Source organism: Furipterus horrens, unplaced genomic scaffold (assembly GCF_987537825.1).
Source record: "Furipterus horrens unplaced genomic scaffold, mFurHor1.1.pri manual_scaffold_8, whole genome shotgun sequence".
Classification (NCBI taxonomy): domain Eukaryota; kingdom Metazoa; phylum Chordata; class Mammalia; order Chiroptera; family Furipteridae; genus Furipterus; species Furipterus horrens.
The window spans coordinates 47,587,317-47,614,195 of NW_028327178.1; the positions used below are offsets into that span (position 1 = coordinate 47,587,317).

General features: G+C 36.7%; 1 protein-coding gene across 1 annotated transcript in view; it reads right to left on the bottom strand.

Moving 5' to 3' along the window:
* L3MBTL4 (L3MBTL histone methyl-lysine binding protein 4) overlaps positions 1-26,879 on the bottom strand; it is a 434,331-nt gene that overhangs the window by 264,909 nt on the left and 142,543 nt on the right. The window contains 1 exon segment of the mRNA XM_090285146.1: positions 8,676-8,713. Within this exon segment, the coding sequence (XP_090141272.1) occupies positions 8,676-8,713 (38 nt within the window).

Sequence of the window (26,879 nt, forward strand, 5' to 3'; positions counted from 1 at the left end):
TATGTTTTAAGGTATAATATAAATATGCATAATTCCATCTAAATAGCTATATTATTTTAAAATCTATTTTGTATTTAAGCAAAAGCCTGAAACAGTATGTTAAAATCTCTAAAATATTTTTTGTAGTTCTCCCACATTTCTGATAATTATTTCTTCATATTTAAACTTTTGCTAAAATAAAACATATTTTAAGAAAAATATATAAACCAAGTGGACAGCTTGAAAATTTCTCACAAAATTAGCATACCCGTGTAACCAGGACATGCACTCATTGTGCTATCACAGCCCCACTTTCCTCAAAGAGAAGCTCCAATCCTTGCTTCTAACCTCTCATGTTAGTTCTGCTTGTTCTATGTTTTGCCTTTGTATAAATAGAATCATACAACATGCACTCATGTGTTTTGCTCAGCATTCTGGCTGTGAGGTTTGTGTAGACCGCTGAGTGCAGAACATTTGTCTTTCACACTTTATTTATCCATTCTACTGGTGATGGCCATTTGAGTTGTTTCAATTTGGGGGCTATTATGGAAAGTGTTGCTATGAACATCCTAGTACATTCTTTTTGGTGACCAGAAGTATACATTTTTGTTGGAAAACATTTAGGAGTAAACCTGATGGATCATGCTTCATATTTTGATGTCATATTATTTAGCATTTATTTTTTCTAAACATATGTAATGTTCACTATTAATTGTACTTCATATTTAATAGAGAGAAAATTTCCATTTGGAAACACTTATTGTATTTTGCCTCAAATTCTTTTTATTAAAAATTAAATTGTAGGCCATCCTCTTATTTTCTGCTTATGTGTACCTGATAAAATTTCGCCTGTGTTTTTTACTTATATATTATTTTGTTCTAGGTGTATTAATTTTAACACCTTCTAAATGTATTTTAAAAATCATTTACATTTAGTTTCCTGATTTATCTAACTTTTGTAAATATTTTTTAAGCTGGATTTTTTAGAAAGCTCTTTTAGAGTTTCTTCTCCTTTTGGTCCTTTCTTTATATGAGTCATGTTTATACTTTATGTCTCAATATTTATTTCAGCACTTGCATTTACTTTTATAGCTCATATTTTAAAAAAACTGTCCAACCTCATTCACTGTATTTTGGATATTCACATTTCTGCATATGTTCTAAATATGCTTATACCTTGCCCCTTCAGTGTTAGGGTCCCCTCCTCCCTGCCCAAATTTTTTCACTCAGGGGTCTGACAAGCAGATACAGTGGAATAGTGGGAGAAGAAACAGTGCGGTGCATTAATGAATGAGTGAGAAGTGAGTAAAAGAAGAAGCAACCAGTCCTGCTCTAGCCCCTTAAAGACACTAGGCATACTGCTATGGAAGGAATTTTCCTTTTCCCATTTTCATAACCAGTCAGTGAAAATACAAGCCTATGGTTGTTTTTTTGTTTTTTTTTTTTAAGATTTTATTTATTTGCTCTTAAAGAGAGTAGAAGGGAAGGCGAAAGAGAGGGAGAAACATCAATGTGAGAGAAAAACATCAATTGGTTGCCTCTTGTATGCGCCCCGACCTGGGACCAAACCTGCAACCCAGGCATGTGCCCTGATTTAGGATTCCAACTGGCAACCATTCTCTTTGTGTGATGACAACCAGCCAAATGGTCAGGGCAAGCTGTGGCTGTTTTAAATAGGTCTTAAGCAATAATTGCTTCTATACAATCTCCAGAAATTAGCTTTGTATATGCGAAAAAGGGAAAACATGTATTATGTATATATTCTCTGTTCAATGGCCCCAAAGAAGAGAAGATGTCTTATAGCTTTGGGAGACTTGCAAAGCCACTTACTCCTATTGTCTTCCTCCTAGCCCCAGTCCTGAGTTCTGCTAGGCTCAGTGGTCCCAAGTAGGATAACAGAAAAAAAAGCAGGGAATAGACCTATTCACACAGCTGTGTGGCAATACAACAGACATTTAAATTCAAAGATTTAAATTTCTACTTAAAACACAAAGGAAAGCCCTGGCTAGCGTTGCTCAGTGGTTGGAGCATTGTCCAGTAACCAAAGGGTTGCAGGTTCGATTCCTAGTCGGGGCACAAGCCTAGGTTTTGGGTTCATCCCTGGTCAGTGTGTGTGACTGTCGGTCCCAGTGTGGATCTCTGGTCTGGGTGCCTAAAAGGGCAAACAATCAATTCATTAATGTTTTTCTCTTTTCCTTCCTCTATCTCTCAAAAAAAAAAAAAAGCAAATGAAAATGACCCCAGGTGAGGATTTAAAAACAAAAAACAAAAAACGGGAAATACATGAGACTAACCCATGAAACAACAATAGCCTTTAATCTTTTCACTTCTCTCAAAGAAAAGCCACATCTAATTGGCTTCCATTTATTGGTAAGCAATATAACAAGTACTCTATTTACACTGTCATTAATTCCACACATCTGCCTGCGAGGTACACCTTTTCATCCTCATTTTACAAGCGAGGTTCAGAGAACCTGGGCAGCTTTCCAACTGTTACACAGTTAAGAAATGGAAAAAATACGATTTGAATAATTATGTCTGACTCCATTATCTACATACTTAATAACTGCCTCCCCCTAGTACTATAACCTACAGCATCATGATCCAAAGTGATCTACCTTCTGGATCACAGGACTGAGTATGAGCAGTCCCCTGGAGGCTGACGTGTAGTATTGCAAGGTGAGAGGGTGGGAACATAGATCGCTGGACTGGAGACCATACTATATAGGGTGGGACAAAAGTAGGTTCACAGTTGTTCATATGGAAAATAACACAAGAACAAACTTTGTGTTTCATGTACTCACAACTCTAACCTATGTAGTTTTCCACACTCCATAGGTGTAAAGCTGAGTTTAAAACTTCAGAGATAGACAATATCTGAAGAAAAATGAGGTCCAAGTGTGGCTATGGGCATAAGTGGCTGAACCAAACAAGGGAAAAGGATCAACGAACTACAAAGCAGTATATCACCAGGCAGCCCCATGTTTCCCCATGGTGTCAGCAGTTCTCTGGGATAGAAGGAAGATCTAGGTGACAGCATCTTCAATTCATGTTAAGAGAATAACAAGAAGACAACTAGATGACAGCAAGCAGAGGGATGAGGTGTGGTGGAGTAGAAGATCTTATGCCCTCAGCGAGGTGGAACCTTTCTAACCAGCTGAAATCATTTTAAGAAAAGCAGTGGGACTACTTGGGATATGGCAGAAGGTGCTGTGTCCTCTATGTGGTGAGGAAAGTAGCAACCTCAAGAGGAGCAAAAGATGAAGCCCTGTGTGAAAATGCTGGGGTAGAAGAAGGCCAATCCCAGAACTTTGAGTTGAAGGGATTTATTGTCAAGAAAAAGTCCTTAAACAGGATATAAATATGGGGTGGGTGCAAAAAACAGAGAAGCTTAAGGTCAAACCAAGTCAAATATAAGTGAAAAAATACCTAAATCATGTTATTCTAATGGATTCCTATGTCACTCAGGGAAAAAGCAAGTCTTTATAATGACCTGCAGGCCCCTACATAACATGGCCTATTATTGCCCTGATTTCATCTCTCTTTCACTCCACTCCTACTCTAACTAGAACACAGCAGACTTGTTCACTCCTCAAGTTCTTACACATGCTTCTCCTTTACCATGAAAGATCCATCTTTGGATCTTCCAGACTCCCCACTTCACCCCCTTTAAGTTGTAGCATAAATGTCCTATTCTCGGTAAGTCCTCCCTTGAACTCCCTGGACAATATAGAATTTTCTGCACACACACACCCCACCCCCCGCCAAATATATACATGTTTGTTCCTACATTCATTACCTGCCTTATTGTTCTCCATAGCACTTACCACCTTATGTATTATACATTTTACATACTTATTGTTTCTCTTGCTCTACTACAACATAAGCTGGCTTATAATAGAAATGTGTCTGTTCACTTCACTGCTACTTCCTCTGAGCTTAGTACCTAACATATTGTTGGCACTCAATAAATATTTGGTAAATATTTGTTGACTGAAGAAAATGTATTTCCTAAGAAGTTTGCATTTAATATTGTGGTGGCCAAGAGTGAAAGAGTTATGAGTCAAACTGATATTGGTCTAGTCTCAAGATACTGAATGGAACTCTGATATAAAGTTGTTTGCCTGCTGGTGCTGGTGGTCTCAGAGGTACTATTAGAACAAGATGTTCCTATAGTAATATGTGCTAAGGTTCCAAACAGCACTGAAGATGGGAGAGTGTGGCATCTGTGCAAGGAAAATGTAATACTCCTGAACTGTTTGTTCCACATAAGAAAGGCTAACTTAAGTGTTAGATTGGTTACAGATTCTTCTTATAATAGCAGCCTCCATTATTTTTTTTCTGAAAAAACAATAACATAAGCAGAAACATAATTTTGCCACAGGAATATTCTTTCTAAAGATTTGGAATCATGAATAAAGAGCATAAGTCCTTAAGTTCTTGACATCCTGGTCTGTATAACCTATCCCATGGAACCTAGAGAAGGAGCATGACAACCGTAATTATACCAGTGGCCAATCCAAGAACTAAAAAAATCATAGCAATTTTTAAGTAACGGACAACAGTTTATTTAATAACCAGCAATAAAAAGAGGCCTGATAAGAGTATTACTGAGGAAATTGTTCAATCAGAATATTGATCATAAACACACATATTATATAGACTTAAGAGGACACCATCTAACTCCTCATTTATTGATGAGGAAAGTTAAGATCTAGCATTTTAAGTGACTTGTTCAAGGCAAGATCACTAATAATTAAATCAAAACTAGAGCCCAGGTCTTCTGACTTGCAACTCTTAGAAATTCAAGACTTCTAATAAGCCATTCCAATGTTCAGTGAGTGCTCTGTAGGCTGCCAGCCCCTACTGCCAAGAGAAAGCATCAGGATAGAAATGAGGGTCATATGACTAGTACCAGTGAAGCTCTGATTAGTTTTTGCCATTTAAAATAAATGAGCCTGGATTTTCTAATTTCTGTTTTGGGTAGTATCTCAAGACAGAGCAGACACTCATTAAAAACCCAGGCCTTCTGAAGCTAGAAACTGAGGAAAATTAACACCTATGGTGTACTGAACTTCATTCTGTAGGTTAAGCACACAGAGGTGCTCCTTATGAAAATGGTCTTAGCATCAAGTTATTGCTAATTATCCTATGTGAGTTAGTGGTATACTATGGAGTACAAGACAGAAAAAATATAAGACATAAAGACAACCAGTTATTTCAACAACCGTTAAGCCTAATTCAGTTCCATCCCATTTTGTTTTCAAAAAACATGTTGATACTGATCTCACATTTATGGTACCTTAGATGCCAGAAGTTCTGGATTCAAATTCAGCTCATCACAATTGGACTCAAATTTAGCTCATCACAATTGAAGTTAAAATATCCTTTTTGGAAGAGTAATACAAGTCAGATTTCTTAATATCTGTAACAGGATGTCATATTTGTTACTTGATCATCAGTCAGGTCAGGAAGCACATGGAGAACTCTTTGATCTAAAGTATGAACTATCAGAACCTCAGGAAGTTGTCAAAGAGCTCATGTCATAATTGATTGTTTTGCTCAAAATACAGCTGAAATGAAGAATATTCAGAATAGACTAAAGAAATAGAGTCTCTTCTATGTCTAGTGAAATCATCAAAAACCAACCAATCTGTGCTACACTGGCTGAGCTCTGAGCAGAATTGTCTTTGAAAAAGGCATGGCACCTATATTTCCTAATATAACCTAATGCTTGGTAACCAGCAGATGGGGTAATTCATTTCCTCTCTATCAATAGCTAACAGTATAGGGGAAAAAAAAAACACACTGGTTTTTGGCTTCTTATTTTCTCTCAGTTTCACTAACTACATAACATTCCACTGTGTAATTTCTACGACTAACTTAATGATCTTCATACGTTGTCTTTTTGTTCTTTGTTATATACTTGGTTCCTAACGAGGTCTTACACTTAGCAGACTCTTATCAGCTATTCAATTAATTAATTAGTAATTTATTATCCTTTTGAACTCCTACCTTGCCTACATGAATAAAAACTCTCTATAGGAAAAAGCACAATGGCATTTAAAATATAGTAATTCTTTGTCTGTCTAAAAAAACTTAATGGTTAATGCTATAATTAAATTAAATATTTATTTATACTATAAATTTTGCTAAATTAATTTTAGCTTTGAAAGGGAATTAAGTTAAATTGTTAAAATATTAATTTGCTAAAATATTTCTGTGTGCTCATCAAATATCTAGAATATTTAATAACTATGTCCAGCCAATTGATGATTCTAGAGTATCTACAGAAACAAATTGCTGTTATTCTTACAAAATACATTTCATTACCTCTCAAAATATCACTTACTATGACTTTATTCTATGAAAATAAACTTGCATTTGGCATTTATTCACAAGTCTAACATTAGCCTTTGAATTAAGCAATGTAGAAATAAGCATGTATATTAGCTCTGTTTCCTTCTAAATGCATCTGAAATATCAATACTGGCATTTTTAAGTAGTTGCTTATTAATTGAGAAAATGCTGAATTAATTTTGATATAACACATCATGGAGTATTATGTAGCCTTCATAAAGAAAAAGTAGAACTACAGCAAATAAATTAAAACAGATTTGCTGAGATCCAGCAACACATTAGAAAGATCATACACCACGATCAAGTAGGATTCATCCCAGGGATGCAAGGATGGTTTAATATTCGCAAATCAATAAACGTGATACACCACATAAACAAAATGAAAGACAAAAACCACATGATCATATCAATAGATGCTGAAAAAGCATTTGATAAAGTACAACACCCATTTATGATAAAAACTCTCAGCAAAATGGGAATAGAGGGAGCATACCTCAACATAATAAAGGCCATATATGAGAAACCTGAAGCCAACATCATACTCAATGGGCAAAAACTGAGAGCATTCCCCCTGAGATCAGGAACAAGACAAGGACGTCCGCTCTCTCCACTCCTATTCAACATAGTCTTGGAAGTTCTAGCCACAGCAATCAGACAAGAAAGAGAAATAAAAGGCATCCAAATTGGAAAAGAGGAAGTAAAACTGTCATTATTTGCAGATGACATGATAGTGTACATAGAAAATCCTTTAGACTCCACAAAAAAACTACTCAATCTAATAAGTGAATTCGGCAAAATAGCAGGATACAAAGTCAATATTAAGAAATCGAAGGCATTTTTATACACCAACAATAAAAACTGAGAGATAGAAACTGAAAGAAAAATCTCATTTACCATAGCAACAAGAAAAATAAAATACCTAGGAATAAACTAAACCAAAGAGGTAAAAGACCTGTACACAGAAAACTACATAACACTGAAGAAAGAAATTAAAGAAGATACAAATAAATGGAAGCGTATACCATGCTCATGGATGGGAAGAATCAACATCATTAAAATGTCCATACTACCCAAAGCAATTTATAGACTCAATGCAATCCCTATTAAAATACCAGCAACATATTTCACAGACCTAGAACAAATACTTCAAAAATTTATATGGAACCAAAAAAGAGCCCGAATAGCCACAGCAATTTTGAGGAAGAACACAGTAGGAGGAATCACAATACCTGACATCAAACTATACTACAAGGCAACGGTAATCAAAACAGTCTGGTACTGGCATAAAAACAGACATATAGATCAATGGAACAGAATAGAGAGCCCAGAAATAAGCCCAGGTTCATATGGTTAACTAATATTTGACAAAGGGGGAAAGAACATCAAATGGAGTGAAAAGAGCCTCTTCAACAAATGGTGTTGGGAGAACTGGACAGGGACATGCAAAAAAATGAAACTAGACCACCAGCTCACACCATACACCAGAATAAACTCAAAATGGATCAAAGACTTAAATGTAAGCTGTGATACCATAAAAGTCCTAGAGGAAAAAATAGGCAAGAAAATTTCAGATATCCCACGTAGCAACATTTTCACTGATATATCTCCTAAGGAAAGGGAAATAAAGGAAAGAATAAACAAATGGGACTACATCAAACTAAAAAGTTTCTGCTCAGCTAAAGAAAACATCAGCAAGATGCAAAGGAAACCAACCATATGGGAAAATATATTTGCCAATGACATCTCAGACAAGGGATTGATCTACAAAATATATAAAGAACTCATACGACTCAACACCAAGAAGACAGACAACCCAATTAAAAAATGGGCAAAGGACCTGAACAAACACTTCTCCAAAGAAGACATACAGAGGGCCCATAGACATATGAAAGTATGCTCAACATCACTAGCCATCAGAGAGATGCAAATTAAAACCACAATGAGATACCACCTCATACCAGTCAGAATGGCCATCATCAACAAATCAACAAACGGCTTGTGCTGGAGAGGATGCGGAGAAATGGGAACCGTGGTGCATTGCTGGTGGGAATGCAGACTGGTGCAGCCACTGTGGAAAACAGTTTGGAATTTCCTTAAAAAACTAAAAATGGAACTGCCTTTTGAACCAGCAATTCCATTGCTATGATTATATCCAAAAAATCCCGAAACACCAATTCAAAAGAACCTATGCACTCCAATGTTCATAGCAGCACTATTTACAATAACCAAGTGCTGGAAACAACCTAAATGCCCATCTGTAGATGAGTGGATCAAAAAACTATGGTACATTTACACAATGGAATTCTATGTAGCAGAAAGAAAGAAGGAACTTCTACCATTTGCAACAACATGGATGGAACTAGAGAAAATTATGCTTAGTGAAATAAGCCAGGCAACAAAAGAAAAATACCTTATGCTGTCACCTATTACAGGAAACTAATGAACAACACAAACAAATGAGCAAAATTGAACCAGAGGTATGTAAACAAGAAGTAGACTAACAGTAACAACGGGGGCGGGGGGGAGGAAAAGAAAGGTGTAAGGGGAAAGGTCAATTAAAAAAAATATATATATATATATATATGAATGACCCACAGACAGGGGCAACTGAGTGGGGACTAAATGTGGGGGAAGGGAGGGACAGGGTGCAGGGAAACAAGAGGGCTAAAAAAGTGAGACAACTGTAATGGAAAAACAAAAAATTTTTTTAGTGGGGGAAAAATGAAAATATGAAGAATGGAAATGCCAGTTCAGTGAATATTAGGACAAAGATTTTCCTTCACGTTATATATTTTTCTCCCTATTTGATCCCTCCAGAGTTTGGCATTCTAAACAAGTAAGTAATGACATAAGTTTCTTTGCATAGAACTAATAAGACCAGTTGTCAACAGAGGTTCCTTTTTTTTTTTTCTTTTTTTTTTTTGACCAAGTCTTTGACTGGAATGTCAAGCCTAAAGGAAACATACTTGGGCTCAGATTGTTACCAAAAAGCCCTGAGGAACTGGGAATGACTTTCAAAGGTAATAAAAGCCCGTGAGATAAAAGGCCTGGTACCATGGTTGGTTGTGCGGTCCACAGCAATCTTTCCAGGGAAGGAACGAAGGTTGTTTTCCTGAAAGATGGCTAGAAGGGACCTTAAGGCACAAGGAAAAACCAGAAAGACTTGGAAAGGACAGGTGTGTACAGGCAAGGATGAATGCCAGATATGTGGCTCAGCTTCTGTGCCCTGAAGAACAGACTGAAGGTCACCCCAAATATTCCTTGGGTAAGTTCCAGCAAAGCAGAACTAAAGATCATAAGTGATCATTTGCTGCTCTTGTTATGTTTATGCAAACGAACAGGATAAATTAAAAATGGACTTAATGTAGTCCCTTTAAAGACAAGGAGGGTAACCTTAGGGAGAAAAATTATTATTCAAGGAAAATCACAATGATCAGTAGTAGAGTATAAAACAGGGCAACTAACCGTCTTAAAAGTTTCTTCTCATTTAAAATATGGTTTCACTTGAAAATTAAACCATGTCTGTGATATCATCAAAGATATTCAAGTTGCAGGCAAATAGAATTTCAAGTGCCCTGCAACTAGATGTCTTCCCAATAAGACAGTCTTACAGATTTACAGACTTGTTTGTGGGTTATGTTACATAAATTAACACGTGTTTTTTGTTTTCAAAGGACATAAGCCTATGATCGCATTACCTGAGTGATTATCTGTACGCATAAGCCTCATTTAATCCTCTCTGCAGCGCTGCCTCCTGAGACTCAACGGTTTGGCTGAACTAAATGGCTGGGTTGGGGAAGAATGGGGTGGTCTGTGGGCTTCACTTTAAAACGGGTTTCTCTTTTCTATCCTAAAAGCTTGGACAGAAAGGGCCCAGAGGTCTGAGAGGGGGAAAACCTAAACTATTTACCTCAGCCCAAACTAAGTATAATGGGCAAAAGGGTTTTGGACAGGTGAGATGTGCCTAGCACACCTTCTTACAAAGAAGCCCTTTCTTTTTTTTTTTTTTTTTTTTTCCTAATATGGAACATTGAAAAATTAATCCCTGCCTTTTGTCATCTAGTAGTTATGGATTGAATGATGTCTTTTAACCCTTTTCGCCAAATCTGTTGCCCCCAGAACACAACAAGGACACCAGCCTATTAAACCAAGCACGCCGTTGACCGGAGACAGCCAACTGACCTGGAGTCTGCACGATCCTTCCCCATGTGGGAAGGCCACCCTCCCCTCCACACCCCCACTCTTATTAGGGTTTTCTGGACCCAAGGGTAGGTAGGACGACGACCATGTCCAGCTTGAAGCAGCTAGAGGAGCTTGAGACCTTTGCCCATTGTCCTTTACAAGATTACAAAGGGTCCTAATATTTGAGAGGGGGGGGATAGTTAATTTTTACGAACCAGAGGTATGGACTTGGGGGGGATTGCTGGGGGAGGGGGGTGCTGGGTGGAGGGGAGCAAGGGGGAGAAAATTGGAACTGTTGTAACAATATAATCAATAAAAAACATTAAAAAAAAACAGATTTGCTGAGACACAGCTGAGCAATATAAAAGAAGATGGAAAAATAGGTATATAATATAATCCCATTCTTGTAGCACAAAGATTTTAAAAGGACATGAACATATAAGTATGTATGTGTGCATGTACAGTAACTATATGAGAATTAGCAAAACATGTATAGCATAGGATGTCTAATGGTTCAAAATGTTTTCTTTTTTTCCTTGGGCAAACAGCTGAACTACGTTTCCTAGACTTCTATGTTATGAAATACAATTATGTAACTGAATTTGGCCAATGCATAGGGGCAGAAATGATGTAATAAGCCACGTCAAGTTTGGTCCCTGAAGCCCTCTCATGTGCGACCAGAAGTTCTTTTCCTAGTCTCAGACTTAATTGAAAGATTGGGAAGGACCTGGAAGAGACCTAGTCCCAGAATAACTGCATGGAGCAGAACTAACCCCTATCAACTATGGTGGTCCTATGACAGGAGCAAGAAATTTATACTGAATATGTTAAGGCACTAAAATTTGGGAGTAGTTTGATATGCTAGTTAGCACATGGTAACTTATATTTGATAGAAATCATCAGTGAAGTCATCAGGCCCAAGGATTTTCTTTGTTGTAAGATTTTTAATTACTAATTGAATCTTTACATATAAATTATTCAATTTGAAATATTTTTTAAAAGAAAGATGATTTATCACATCCTTTTGTGTACTAGGACTTGTGGATAAAATGTGAGGAAAAAAACCACAATCCATGCTAACACAATATTCACAGTAAAATTTTTTTAACTTTACTATTTTTTTTTTAACTTTTGATTTATTTATTGTTTTTCTATTACAGTTGTCCCATTTGCTCCCCCATTGCTACCTCCCCACCCCACCCACACCTTCTCCCACAGTCGATCTCCACCCATTGTACATGTCCATGGGTCATTTATACTAATTCATTTGATTAGACTCTTCCCCTTCTTCCTCCTCTCCTCCCCTTCTCCCCTCCCCCTGGACTCTGTTACTCTGCTCCTTGTTTACATGACTCTGGTTCAATTTTGCTCATTTGTTTCTGTTGTTCATTAGTTTCCTGTATTAGGTGATATCATGTGGTATTTTTTTTTCATTGACTGGCTTATTTCACTAAGCACAATTTTCTCTAGTTCCATCCATGTTATTGCAAATGGTAGAAGTTTCTTCGTTCTTTCTACTACATAGTATTCCATTGTGTAAATGTACCAGTTTTTTGATTCACTCATTTGCAGACGGACACTTGGCTGTTTCTAGCACTTGGCTATTGTAAATAGCGCTGCTTTGAACATAGGGGTGCAGAGGTTTTTTTGAATTGGTGTTTCAGGATTCTTCAGGTATAATCCTAGCAGTGGAATCACTGGCTCAAAAGGCAGTTTGACTTTCAGTTTTTTTATGAAATTCCATACTGTTTTCCACAGTGGCTGCACCAGTCAGCATTCCCACCAACAGTGCACTAGGGTTCCCTTTTCTCCACATCCTTGACAGCACTTGTTTGTTGATTTGTTAATGATTATCATTATGAGTGGTGTAAAGTGGTATCTCACTGTGGTTTTTACTTGCATCTCTCTGACAGCTAGTGATATTGAGCATTCTTCCATATGCCTATGCACCCTCTGTATGTCCTCTTTGGAGAGGTGTTTGTTCAGGTCCTCTGCCCATTTTTAAAACTGGATTGTCTGTCTTCCTGGTATTGAGTTGTATACATTCTTTATGTATTTTGGAGCTCAATCTCTTGTCTGAGGTATCATTGGCAAATATGTATTCCCATATGGTTGGCTCCCTTTTCATCTTGCTGTTTTCTTTTGCTGAGCAGAAACTCTTTAGTTTGATATAGTCCCATTTATTTATTCTTTATTTCCCTTGTCTTAGGAGATGTATCAGTGAAAATATTGCTATGGGGGATATATGAAATTTTCCTACCTTTGCTTTCCTCTAGGACTTTGATGGTGTCATGACTTGTATTTAACTAAGTCTTTTATCCATCTTGAGTTTATTCTGGTGTATGGTGGTCTAGTTTCATTTTTTTGCATGTCCCTGTCCAGTTCTCCCAGCACCATTTGTTGAAAGGCTCTTTCCACTCCATTTTATGTTCCTTCCCCCTTTATCAAATATTAGTTGACCGTATAGACCTGGGCTTATTTCGGGGCTCTCTATTCTGTTACATTGAGCTATATGTCTGTTCTTATGCCAGTACCAGACTGCAAGTCTCAACAAATCAAGAAAATTGAAATTATACCAAGCATCTTCTCAGATCACAATGTCTTGAAACTGAAAACCAACATCAAGGAAAAAACTCAAACACATTCAAACTCATGGAGAATGAATAACATGCTATTAAATAAAGAATGGAAACAAATCATAATGAGCACACAACAGCCCAAAACCTATGGGACACAATGAAGGCAGTCCTGAGAGGGAAGTTTATAGCAGTACAGGCCTACATAAAAAGGACAGAAGAATCTTAGATAAAAATTCTAACCCTACAGCTACAAGAACTAGAGTAACAACAAACAAAGCCCATAGCAAGTAGAAGGAGAAAATAATCAAGATCAGAGCAGAATTAAATGACATAGAGAATAAACAAACAACCCAAAAGGTCAATAAAACCCTGAGCTGGTTCTTTGAAAAGATAAACAAAACTAACAAGGCTCATCAAGAAAAAGAGAGAGGACCCAAATAAAATCAGAAACAAAACAGAAATCACAACCAATACCACAGAAATACAAAGGATTGTAAGAAATTACTATGAACAAGTGTATGATAGGAAATTTGACAACCTGGATGAAATGGACACATTTCTGGAAACATATAATCCTCCAAAACTGAATCAAGAAGAAGCAGAAAGCCTCAACAGACCAATAACAACTAGTGATATTGAAGCAGTAATAAAAAATCTCCCGGCACACAAAAGCCCTGGACTGGATGGCTTCACAGGCAAATTTTACAAAACATTTAGGAAAAAACTAACTCCTATCCTTCTCAAACTATTCCAAAAAATCCAAGAAGATGGAAGACTTCCAAACTCTTTCTATGAAGCCAGTATTACCCCGATTCCAAAACCAGCTCAAAACACAACAAAGAAAGAAAACTACAGGCCAATATCGTTGATGAACATAGATACTAAAATCCTCAACAAAATATTAGCAAACCAGATCCAGCAACACATTAAAAGGATCATACACCACGATCAAGTGGGATTCATCCCAGGGATACATGTATGCTTTAATACTCACAGGAAATTTTGCTTTTATTTTAATAAATATGATCTTGTTTAATTTTAATTTTTCACCTCTGAACTCTGTGATACTATTGTTGGGAAAAAAACTTATGAAGACTAATATGGAAATATTTATCAAATACTTAAATTTTTTCTATACTCTGTAATCCAATAATTCCACTTACAACTGATACAGAGAGATCTGATCAGATCACTGGGGAGGAGTAGAGAGGGGACATAGGAGGTGGTTACTGGAGGCAATGACAAACAGCCTACAATGGGATTGGCTGAGAAGCTGAACACTTCTGGAGTGCATGGAATTATGGGCCAGAATATGTAAAAAAAAGGAGGGCAGAGACTGTCTTTCAGGCTCTCTTCCCAGAGGATGCCTGGATGATTCTGTGGTGGCTGCAGGAATTTCACAAAGGATGGTATTTTGGATGGGAGAAGAAACTCGAGGTCTGCCTAGGATCGTAGTGGCCTGGCAGAGGTGGCAGGGTTATTCTTTGGGTGTTCTACAGGGGATGGGCTCTGCAGCAGAAGCCTACCATTCTCCCAAAATTGTATAGCTTTTGTATCTTATGTTGTTTTAGTTTTTAAACTAATCCTATAGAAATAGGATAATTAAAAACTAACAGAGGGAATGATAGGGAAACTCAGGAATTAAACAGTTTAGCCTTAATTGAAAGGATGATGTGACTAATGCACGTGGAAAGCTATTATTCCAAAATTGTGTAGCTTTTGAATAAAGACTCCTTTCCTTTTTCACCAAACTTCTACTCCAAATTTTGCCTAGAGGTGGTGGTGGGCAGCCGGACCCTACTTGCTCTTCAGTAACACTATCACAAAGAAACAGCAAACATATAACTATTTCTTTAAAAGAATGTATTTCATTATTATTTAAAAACAGAAAATAGTGTTCAATACAAAGGAAAAACCTAATATAAATAAGTATACTGTCATTGACAGCTAGGTTCCCAAAGAATATTTAAAGAAAACTACATTTTTCAAGTAAACGTGGGGAGAAGGCTATGAAACCAGTATGAACACTAAGATCACAATTCTAATTTTTTAATATATATATATTTTTAATCCTCACCCAAGAATATGTTCATTGATTTTAGAGAGAGAGGAAAGAGAGAGGCGGAGAGAGAGAAACATGTATTGGTTGTCTCCTATACACACCAGACAGAGAATTGAACCCAAAACCTACATATGTTCCCCGACAGGGAAATCGAACCCACAACCTTTTGGTGACAAGATGATGCTCCAACCAACTTAGCTACCTGGCCAAGGCAAAGATCACAATTCTGATTTTTAAATACATATATATGGTCAAGTAAAAAGACAAGAAAATAGGAAAAACAAGAGAATAATAATGGTAAGCTCTATCTAAAGGTGGGATTAACATTTTAACTTATTCATTATAAAATTTCATATTTTATATTTCCTAGTTTTATAATAATAAAAATACAGGATTAATTTTTTATTTTAACGAAGATTAAGAAGTCCACTGCTTTACTTAGTTGGTGATTATGTATTAGGATTCAAAGGTAAAATAAACTTTGATTCATAAAGAGTATAATTAAGTTGACTGAGCACTCTATAGCAAAAGATAACACCATCCTTTTACAGCATGATTATAAAATATGTTGGGAATTCATTCTATGTGAGATGCCTTGGGGAAATGGTGCTATGATTTGCAATCAAGTTAAAGAACAAGAGAAAGGATAGTGGTATCTTGTGCTGCAGTGGCAGGATCACTGACTGATGGATCACAGTAATAGCCTATGGGAACTATGGTAGTAGAATGTCTATCTTAGGCACAGACACATAACATAAAACAATACTGCACATTGTATCAAATGGTAACAGAAAATTGTCCCATGCTTAGCAAAATAATGCAAGTTCAACTTGTTTTCTTGCTTTGAGTGGCTTTTTGCTATCACATTAAAATGTAATTACTGTAGAACATGATATTTACAAGAAAAAAGAGCCTTGCAAGGTCAAGAACTGAATGTATTTCCCTGGCCATCAATTCACAGAGTCCTACAGACCACAACAAACTCTGAATAAAGAGCTTGTACATGTCTTCTTATTCAGTAACTTGCCAAATCGAGTAAGTAGAAATCCCAAAATATCTTACCTCTTCCTAGCCCCATTCCCACAGCCCTGGTGAAGGCCTATTATCCTATTTTCACATCTACCTAATGGTCTTTCACTCCACCTTTCTATTCTGGCCTACTACTGCCAAATAAATGTTCCCTACACATGTTAACAGCAGAGATTTCACTATACATTCTTCATTCTCACTTTTAAAGATCTTTCATAAAATGGTCTTAATCTACCCACCCTACTAAATCCTTATTAATAGTCCAAAACGTAAGTGAAGCTCATTGTGGACTCCTGACCTCCAGAACTATAAAATAATAAATTTGTGTTGTTTTAAGCCAATAAGTTTGTGGTAATTTGTTACAGAGTAGTACACCACGATATAATTTTCTCCATGAAGCACTTCTTGTCTTTTCTGGTCAGATGTTACCTCTTTAACTAATCTCCTCGCTATCATCTATAATAGTTATTTTTAAACTCACCAAACAGTCCCTGGAAGACTTTCAGCTCCCCAAGCTCAAGGAAAGCTGCTCACCAACCTTTCTATCCCATCCTCCCCTATCAATGTCCTACATAATGATAACAATGAATAAAATGAAAAAATAAAGAATTCACGACTCTATACCACTGTAAGTTTAAAAAACTGAGTAAATAAATAAATCACAGGGGAGCACAAGTCAATTAATAGATATAGAAGAAAAAATGGAATTAGAAAATCACCATGTGGCAAACACAATATTAATAACTAATTCATCTAATGAACATCAATACATGCTAAACACTAGTAGTGAAACTTTAATGAAGAATACAATATTTACACAATTTCAAAGTATCTCTCCAGAAAATAGGTATTAATTACAAAAAAGAAAGAGTAGTTTTACAGCGGAGACACTTGGCAACACCACTGGAATCAAGTGACCAAAGTTAACATTAGCAGGAAAAGAACAGCCTGAAATTGTGTAGCACCAGAGAGGGTGTAATGAGAATACAACATTGCTTCTGGGACATTCCTCTTCAGCTGCAGAGTCCACATCTACTCCTGAGGACACATCAGAAAACTAAAAGATTGGCCTCTACTCATCAAAAGTGTCAAGTTCATAAAAGTCAAGGCAAAACACTATATGTGATCTTGGATTAAATCTATTTTTCTCTGTGTTTATTTGTCTTTTCATAGAGAATATTATTAGGTGACATAAAATTTTCATTTTGATAACAATCTTAAATGGTTTGCTAGGGAGGAGTTTTTGTCGTTTTTGCTATTTTGATTTCTGAATCTTTAAAATTACTTCAAATTTTAAGTAAAATAAAAACATTTACCTAGTCACAAATCAATCTGAGCCTAATGTTCTAAGTCACTTCTCACCTCCTAGCCACTTTCTCCCCCATCCCTGCCCTGCAGCCAGGCACTTCAGTCAAAATGCCCATAATTCTTATGTCTGTCAGGACCTTCCTGCCATCTTGCTATTGTATATACTGTTCCTTCTAATTAATATTCTCTTCCACCCCATATCTCATTTAAAGTTTTGCATATCTTCCAAAGATTACTGCGAACATTGTTTCCAATATCAAGATGCCCACCTACAAAGTTGGAATTTACATCTCCCTTTTCTGTTCCCAGCACTCTACTGAAAGTTTCCTTCCATCACAATCACAAACAGGACTTCAAGCAGCATGGAGAGGAGGAAAAGGCCAAAGGATTTCTTGAAGTCAACTAACAGGGCATGTTACCAAATCCCCAACACACCACACAGTTCTTCAATTATGAAATTGAAATAATTGACAAAAACTTCACAAAACTGCCATTAAAACAGGTAAATGTGTGAAGTCATATAGGTCACTCAAGAAAAACGAGGTACAAATATAAAATTCCACTTAACATTCAATATGATGGCTATAAACAAAAACACAAACAAGAAGTGTTAGCAAGAACATAGAGAAATTGGATCCTTCCCACACTACTACTGGTGGGAATGTCAATGGTGCACTTCCTGTGCTAAGGAGTCTAACAATTGCTCAGTAAGTTAAATGTAGAATTACTATATGATCCAGCAATTCCATTCCTAAATTTATGCCCTCGAGATGGGAAAACATATTCACTCAAATAACATTTGTACACAAATGTTCATACACTGTTCAAAATAGCCAAAAAATGTAAAGAATCCAAATGCCCATTAACTGATAAGAGAAAAAACATTGTGGTTTACTTATACAATTAAATATTATTTGGAATTTAAAAGAAATAATGTATTGATACATGCTATAACATGAACTCTAAAATCGTTAAGTAAAAGAAGCCAGACACAGAAGACCACATATTATATGATTCTATTTACATGAAATGTTCAGAATAGGCAAACCTATCAAAAACAGAAAGCAGATTAATGGTAGTCAAAGGCTGTAGGGAATGGAGAGTTGGGGGATAATAACTAAGAGGTTCAGGGTTTCTTTGGAGGGTGAAGGAAACATTCTAAAATTGATAGTGTTGATGGTTACACAATTCTGTAAAAACATTTAAAAACATCTGAGTTATACACTACTGATGGATGAATTGTATAGTATGTGAATTATATTTTTAAAAGTTTTTGCAAAAACATAAGTATTGTAGATCCCTTCCTTCAGGGAAAGCATGCTGTTTTATTCTTATTTGGTTCTCCCCTTCTATAAACACAGAAGGCACTATAGAGATGTTTACTGAATTGAATTGGAGGTTAGTGCAGTCTGTGCCTCAACTGTGAACAGCAATCTGTATTTGGAGAGGCACTCTCTGCAGGACTGTCATCCTTTCTAGGGAATGTGGCCCTGCTGTCAGTCAGGTGAGCCCTGACAGAGATCCTGGTTCTACAGGGCTTCCTGTCTACCTGCCCAGGTTGAGAGGGAGGCTGGCTGGGGTGGAGGTCTCATCATCGATTTCAGAACAAGTTTTTACTTACAAGACTGTTGATAAAACAGTCTTTGAAACATTGTGTTAACTGATAAACAAGTCATTCCAAGCAATATTGCAATATAGAGTACTAGAAATTTCATATAGTTAAAATGTTGATGCAAAAGTAATGTCCAACTTTTTTAAAAGATAGTATTTATCAAATTTGTGCCTAATTTTTTGATGTCACAGTGACTGATTTATACCTTATTTTTTCAGATTATAGAAGTATTGTTCATAATCATCTGCAATATTTGCACCCGTGTTCATCCCACCTAAAGACCACATTAGAAATGTTTACTCTACGAGTTTCATAAAGGTGCCAATGCCAGTACAGCAGCAAAGTCTATTCAGAGTGCTTAAGGGGATGATGCAGTGACTGAAAGAAGTTGCAGGAGGTGGTTGCAGGAGGTGGTTTTCCCATTTTTGAAGTGGGGATTTCAGTTTGAAAAACGAGCCAAAAGAGTGTCCTCCAAAAAAACTTGATTCCAAAGTGTTGGAAGCTGTTGTCACAGAAAATCTCACCATTACCTCTAGGGAACTTGCAGAACAATTTAATGTAGCCCATACAACATGCTATGCCAACTGAAAAGGATTGGAAAGGTTTCAGTAGTTGAAAAATGGGTCGTACATGAACTGTCTTCAGAGAATCTGCAAGAGTGTGTTGCTTGTTGTGAATCATTGCTTTTGCGACACCTTCAGGCACCATTTTTAGGTAGGCTTGTTACAGATGATGAGAAGTGGATCCTTTACCACAATGTTAAACACCGCCGACCATGGATCTGTCAAGGAGGAAGAAGAGTTCAACAACCAAGAGGAGGACTTCATCCAAAGAAGATCATATTGAGTGTATGGTGGGATATGGAAGGAATTGTCCATTATGAACTGTTAGAAAACAAATAATTACTGCTAATCTTTACTGTGAAAGACTTCATTGTTAGAAAGCAGCTTTGAATGAAAAGAGACCCTCCTTAGTCAACAGAAAGGGTGTCATCTTCCATCACGATAACACTCGTCCTCACACAGCTTGACTCACCAAAAATTTCTTGAAAGAGCTTGGTTGGAAAATATTGCTTCATCCTCCATATTCTCCTAACCTTGCTCCTTCTGATTATCACTTGTTTTGGGGACAACAGAACCATTTTGATGATCTTAGGTTGACATCAAGAGAAGAGTTTAAAAATGAGTTGGATTCACATTTTGCTTCAAAATCTAAAGAATTTTACAAGCACAGTTTTTATAAGCTAGTTGACAGATGGAATGAGGTTCTAGAAAGCAAAGGAGGTTATGTTAACGAATAAATATTTTCATAATCATGGGCTTTCTCATTTTTAAAATAGACCTTGAAATAAGACATTATTTTTGCACCAACCTTAAGTGTTAACTGATAAACAAGTCACTCCAAGCAATACTGCAATATACAGTACTAGAAATCAATCTGAGTTACTTTTAAGACAGTAATGCCATTCATTAAGACCGAAACAGCAAAAATATAACCTTTAGCTAACGAATATTTAATATTTTAATATACAGATCTAATTTTTAACTTTACAGAGTAGAATATGCCATGTACCACCTAAAATTATACTACTAGGATATTTTACTTCAACAAAAGGATCAGGTTTACTCATATGTGCAAGGAGTAATTTTTAACTAGACATTGCCTGTCCATCACAAATGAAAACCAAGATCTCACTTTGAGGCCCACCAAACCTTCTGGAGAGGAGCCTCTCTTCTTCAAATGCTAAGATTTATGTTATAAGGATTTTCTATACGTCTGTCTAATACAGTTTTGTCATTTTGCAACTTCAGCTAAAATTCCAGTAGATTGATTTCAAAAGAGTAGAAGCCCCTGCCATAATTTTTAGTCCTTTCTAGAAAGATACTAAACAGAATATGTAACACCTTGGATTAAATTTACATCAGTGAAAAACACCTTTGCATTTTATAACCTACATGTTTTAAGAACTGGCCTTTTTCCATTTTTATCTCTGAAGAGGCTTTTTTATCTGGATTCAATGAGAATCTGAGTACACACCAGAGATAGCTATATAGATTAACAAATGCTGTTCTACTTTCAAGAGTCTAAATTGCTCTCAGAAGTATAACAACACATATACACACTCACACACACATTATGATGAATACAGCAAATACATATCTACAACAATGTAATTACAACCATAAAATAAGTGTGATTTAAAAATCTATAGGCATAAATGCTATTTTATATATATGAGATTTGTCCAGAAAATATCCAGCCATGCACTATGAAAGACATTTATTGAAAAGGATACAAGATACAGGAAACATTGTACACAGGACAATGATGTCTCAGTACCCTTCAGAGTAGGCACCTTGAGACCTTACACAGTTATCCCAATCAGCATCAGTTGCCCTGTTGTATTTTTCTGAATTTTATTAAAGGTCTGAAATCTCTTCCCTTTTCAAAGAATTTTAGTTTTGGGAAAAGTCAGAAGTCACAGGGCACCAAATATGGGCTGTTAGGGGGGCTGAGTCAGCAGGATGACTTGACATTTCACAAAAAAACTCTGCACGGGACATGATGCATGAGCGGGCACACTGTTATTATGAAGATGCCAATCACCAATTGCCCATAGCTGTGGCCTTCTGAATTATCCAAATAGTTTCTGTGGAGGAATGTTCAAGCTTAATGCAAGATTTGATACAGCTTCATTGCTCTACTCACTCAGTCATTTTGAATGGGACACACAGTACACATGCTCACTCAACAGCATCTACCATCTACAACCCTCAATGACCAGCACAGTGAAGTCATCATTGTTCACACATGCGCATTCCAGTCCACTGTCTTTGGTTGCCAGGTTACATCGATGTCGTGCAAACTGTTCTTGTTATACTAACAATGGCTAGACTCTTTCCAGACAGACCTCATGTATATCATAAAGCAGTCCTGGCTCCAGACTTGTAATAGGGGAGAGAGCTGTCTGGTTTTCCTTTTAAAATATTTTGTTTAGATTCCAATTTGTGAACTACCTGTGTACACAGCATTGTATTATCCTACCTCAGGGACCCTTCTATATCTATGACTTCACATCTTTCCTTTTTTATGCAGTTAGGAGAAACCTATCATCTTTGGTACACTCATATTTTTATACAAACATATAGACCAGAATGATCATAATTTGTCACAAGCTTTAAGCAATTTTTTTTATTGCTAAACTTTGCTTTCTCCCAATTTTTGATCACAGTTTCTTTGCATATATTTTCATTACACTCCACTTCTTTTTTGACACCTTGATTAAGTGGCTAATCTACCTGTATTTTCATTTTACATATCACCATATCAAATGGAAGTGTCCTGGGGTGCAATGAAGGCCACCAGGAAGGGTCAACCCCCATCAACACAATAGGAAACTCCTTTATGACACAGTTGAGTCCCTCAAAAAGATAAGTAATCATACTGTAGATACTTTAAATAACTAAAAATTTGACATGGTGTTCCTACTATTTTCCTTAGCACTCAGAGCAGCCTTAGATACTCTACAGAAATAAAAACATTTAAAAAGAATGAACAAGGTAATTAACACAGACACAAAATTTCTCAACAAAATATTAATAAACCAAGTCAAGCAACACACACACACACACACACACACACACACACACATGTGAGATTTATTCTAAAAATACAATTGTTTCAGCATATGAAAGCAATCAACATAATAATACAATATTAACAGAATAAAGAACCATTCCTCGACAATAAAACAAACTAGGAATAGAAGGCAACTTCCTCAATATCAAAAAAGGCATCTAAACAAAACCCAGAGCAAACACTGTACTTAATATGGAAAGACTGCATTCCTCTAAAGGATGAGGAACAAGAAAAAGATGTCAGATATTGTCATTACTATTCAATAGTGTACTGCAATGTCTAGTCAGAGGAGTTAGGGAAAAAAATAAAAGGCAACTAGAATAAAAGGAAGTAAAAAAGTATTTCTACTTGCAGGTGACATAATTTTGCATATAGAAAATACTAAGGAATCCACACACAGAACTATTAAGAGCAAAAAATGAATTCAGCAAAGTTAAAAATAGATCAATGTACAAAAATAAACCATTTCTACTAACAAAAAACATCCAAAGATGATATTAGGTAAATTTCATTTATCGTCGTCGTCGGCAACCGTCCGTCTCGAGAGACGATGGTGTAGCTTCTTAAGAGTCTATCTGCACCGCCGAGAATGGCTGTGCAGTCCGACTCGGGAGTGACACGGTACCTGTCTCCTCCCGTGTTGAATCGACATCTTGCGATGACGCTGGAGTGTCCTCTCCAGTGAAGCTGAAGCTACAGAGCCTGGGCAGGGTGATATGGAGGGTCTTCTGTTGCCCATGCAGCAGACCCCCCCTCTCTTCGCAGCTGAAGGGTCCAAGGGAAAGACGGAGTCAATACAGCTTGGCTTCAGGTGCGCCGCAGGAGTTGCCGGTGTTGACTACAACGTCAAACCGCCTTAGGGACTCCGGCTCCAGATTTTCTGTCGGGGTTTACTCCCTTAGCCTTTCCCCTGAAGAGGTATGCCGCAAGGCAGCGGAGGTTTTTTGGAGTCAGAGTTTTCCTTCTCTGATGTGCCCTGACTGGAAGATCGAACCAGCGACACTTAGCTCGCAGGCCGACGCTCAATCCACTGAGCCAAACCAGCCAGGGGCAAATTTCATTTATAATAGCATACAAATAACACAGGGGAACAATTTTTAGCATAATTCCTGTTGAGTTTGATTTTTCAGCTGTTTTAGACTTAAACAGGCATGCTAATTTCAAAACTGCAGTTAGTTTTCTTCTATCACGTCAAGTTTCTTTTGTACAGCTTATCTTAATGCGACCACTCTAGACTGGATCGAACCTGGATCAAGGGAAGCACTAGTGCTCTCCTATTGGCTGAGAACATACCTCCCTCGAGTGGGGAGAGATGGTGGATGGCCTTGGAGACCAGCGACAGGTTCATACTTGTCTAGGCTATTCAGTTACACGAGACAGTTTGGTGAGAGGTTGTGTGCCACTCTATAGTGAATCGTATTCCGAAGTGTAGTTTGAGTTCTGGTCTGTATACAAGGAATTAGCAGAATTTATTTTTTTATTTACATACGTACTTATTTCCTTTTCTTCAGATCATGTCTGCCTCTTCTATTTCTCATCATAAGTGCCTAAACAACCCTGATTTGTTTTGTTATATCTGTGGCAGTTTCACCATTCCCAAAGGATAAACATCAGCGCATTTGTCAGGCAAACCTATTTTGCATACTTTCAAGTAAAACTTGATGATCCAGAAAAGTCTTGGGACCCTCACAAGGTGCGCAAGCAGTGTGTTGAGTGTTTACAGATGTGGACGAAGGGAACACACAATAAATTGCCATTTGGTATACCTATGGTTTGGTGAGAGCCCACAGATCATTCAAGTGACTGTTACTTTTGTATAGTGAAAACGTCAGGATATAACAAGAAAAATAAATGTAAAATAGAGTATCCTAGTCTACCATCAGCTATATACCCAGTGCCTCACTCAGCTGAAATCCCAGTGCCAGTTTTCATTGAACTACCCTCTTTCAAAAAACAGGAGTGTGGTAAAGAACTCAGTGATAGCAATGATGAAGATATTGAAACTGAAGATGACTCAGTTCGTAAGGTATTTGATCAGCATGAGTTGAATGATTTCGCATGAGATTTGGGACTATCCAAAAAGGCTTCAGAAATCCTAGCATCAATACTGCATAAGAAAAACTTGCTTGAAAAAGGAGCGAAGATATCCTACTTTCGATCAAGAGAAAGTGCATTCCTGCAGTACTTTTGAAGTGATGGTGGCTTTGTGTATTGCCATAACATACATGATTTAATGGAGGAATTGGGAATTCCAATCTAGGACACAACTAAATGATGACTGTTCATCAACAGCTCAAAGCGGTGCTGGAAGTGTGTCCTCCTCCACAATGGCAATTTATTTGGTGCAGTCCCAATTGGCCATTCAGTTTGTTTTCGTGAAGAACATGAAGACATAAAGAGAGTCATTTATCTGTTGCACAACTGGATCATCTGTGTTGACCTTAAAATGGTCTGCTTCCTTCTTGGTCAGCAATGTGGATACACCAAGTATCCCTGTTTTCTGTGTATGTGGGACTGCAAAACTCATGAGAAGCATTGGGTGGAGTTGAATTGGCCTCCAAGATCTGACCTCAAACCTGGTGATCCAAATATTCTACAAGAACCACTTGTTGACAGAAAGAACATTCTATTCCCACCTCTGCACATAAAACTGGGTCTCATGAAGTAATTTGCTAGAGCTTTGCCAATTGAATGAGACTGTTTCAAGGACCTCATTTGGCATTTCCTAGCCTGTTGTTTGAAAAGGTAAAACACCTTAATATGCATGTTCGGTAGCAGAACTTTACTATTTGTCCACAATTTGACTTACAGTAACAATATGTAGCCTTTATATGAATAAAATAACTCTAAATAAATAGTCTGTTCATGTAATTTTCTCTTGATTTTCCTTCGTATGTATATTTTGTATAATTTTTGGGATGAAGGGAGGGTATCCTGTACCTTAAAAAGTTGATGTGATAGAAAAAAACTTGGGTTGTTTTTGGATTCAGATGCCAAAAGTTAGTCAAAACAACTGTCAGATCTAACTCAACAAAAATTGTGTTCCCCAGTGTAACACACCAAAAAAAGATATAACAAGAAAATTACAGACTAATATATATCTTATGAATAGATACAAAACTCAAAAAAAATAGTAGAAAACTAAACCCAACAGCACATTAAAAGGATTATACACCATGAAACAAAGGGAAAAAAACTCCTATATGATCATTTCAATAGATGCAAAACAAAAACAAAAAAGCAGTGAACAAATGTCAACAACCTTTCTTGATGAAACCACTCTGAAGGGAACACATTCAGGGGGTATATATTTTTAAAAACCCACAATTAACATTATAATGTTGAGAGACTCTAGTGTTTCCACCGTAATATTAGAGAAAGATAAGGATGCCAGCTTTCACTTGGGCTGTTCAACATTCCTAGCCAGAATAAGTTCAGGAACAAAATTAAAGGCCTTCATATTGAAAATTTGAATTTTTTCTCTTTTGACAGATTGCCCAATTCTATGTAAGAAAATATCATAAAATCTACACAAAAATAATCTACTGGAGCTAATAAATGATTTCAGTAAAGTTGCAGGATACAAAATAAGTTGTGTTTCTCTATGCCAGAAATAAAAATTTCTAGAAGTAAATAAATGAAACAATTTCATTTACAATAGTATCCAAAAGAATAAAATACCTAAGAGTAATTTTTACAAAAGAGATTTAAAAAGTTGTACACTGAAAACTAAAAAATACTAATGACAGAAATTAACGAAAACATTTAAAAGGTATAAAAACATCCAATTTTCATGAACTGGAAAACTTAATACCGTTACAAAAGCAATACTCCCTAAAGCAATCTACAAATTCAGTGCAACCCTTATCAATATCTCAATACTCATTTTTCCAGAAATGAAAAAGCCTATTCTCAGATTCATATAAAACTTCAAGAAGCCACAACTAGCCAAAATAACCTTGGAGAAGAAAAATAAAGTTGGTGGGTCAACTCTCAGATTTCAAGACTGACTACAAGCTATAATAATCGAAACCAGTGCTCTGTGAAATAACACAAGAAAGGGAAACAAAAGGTATACTGATTGGGAAGGAAAAAAAAAAACAACTTTGTTTACAGATGCCATGATTGT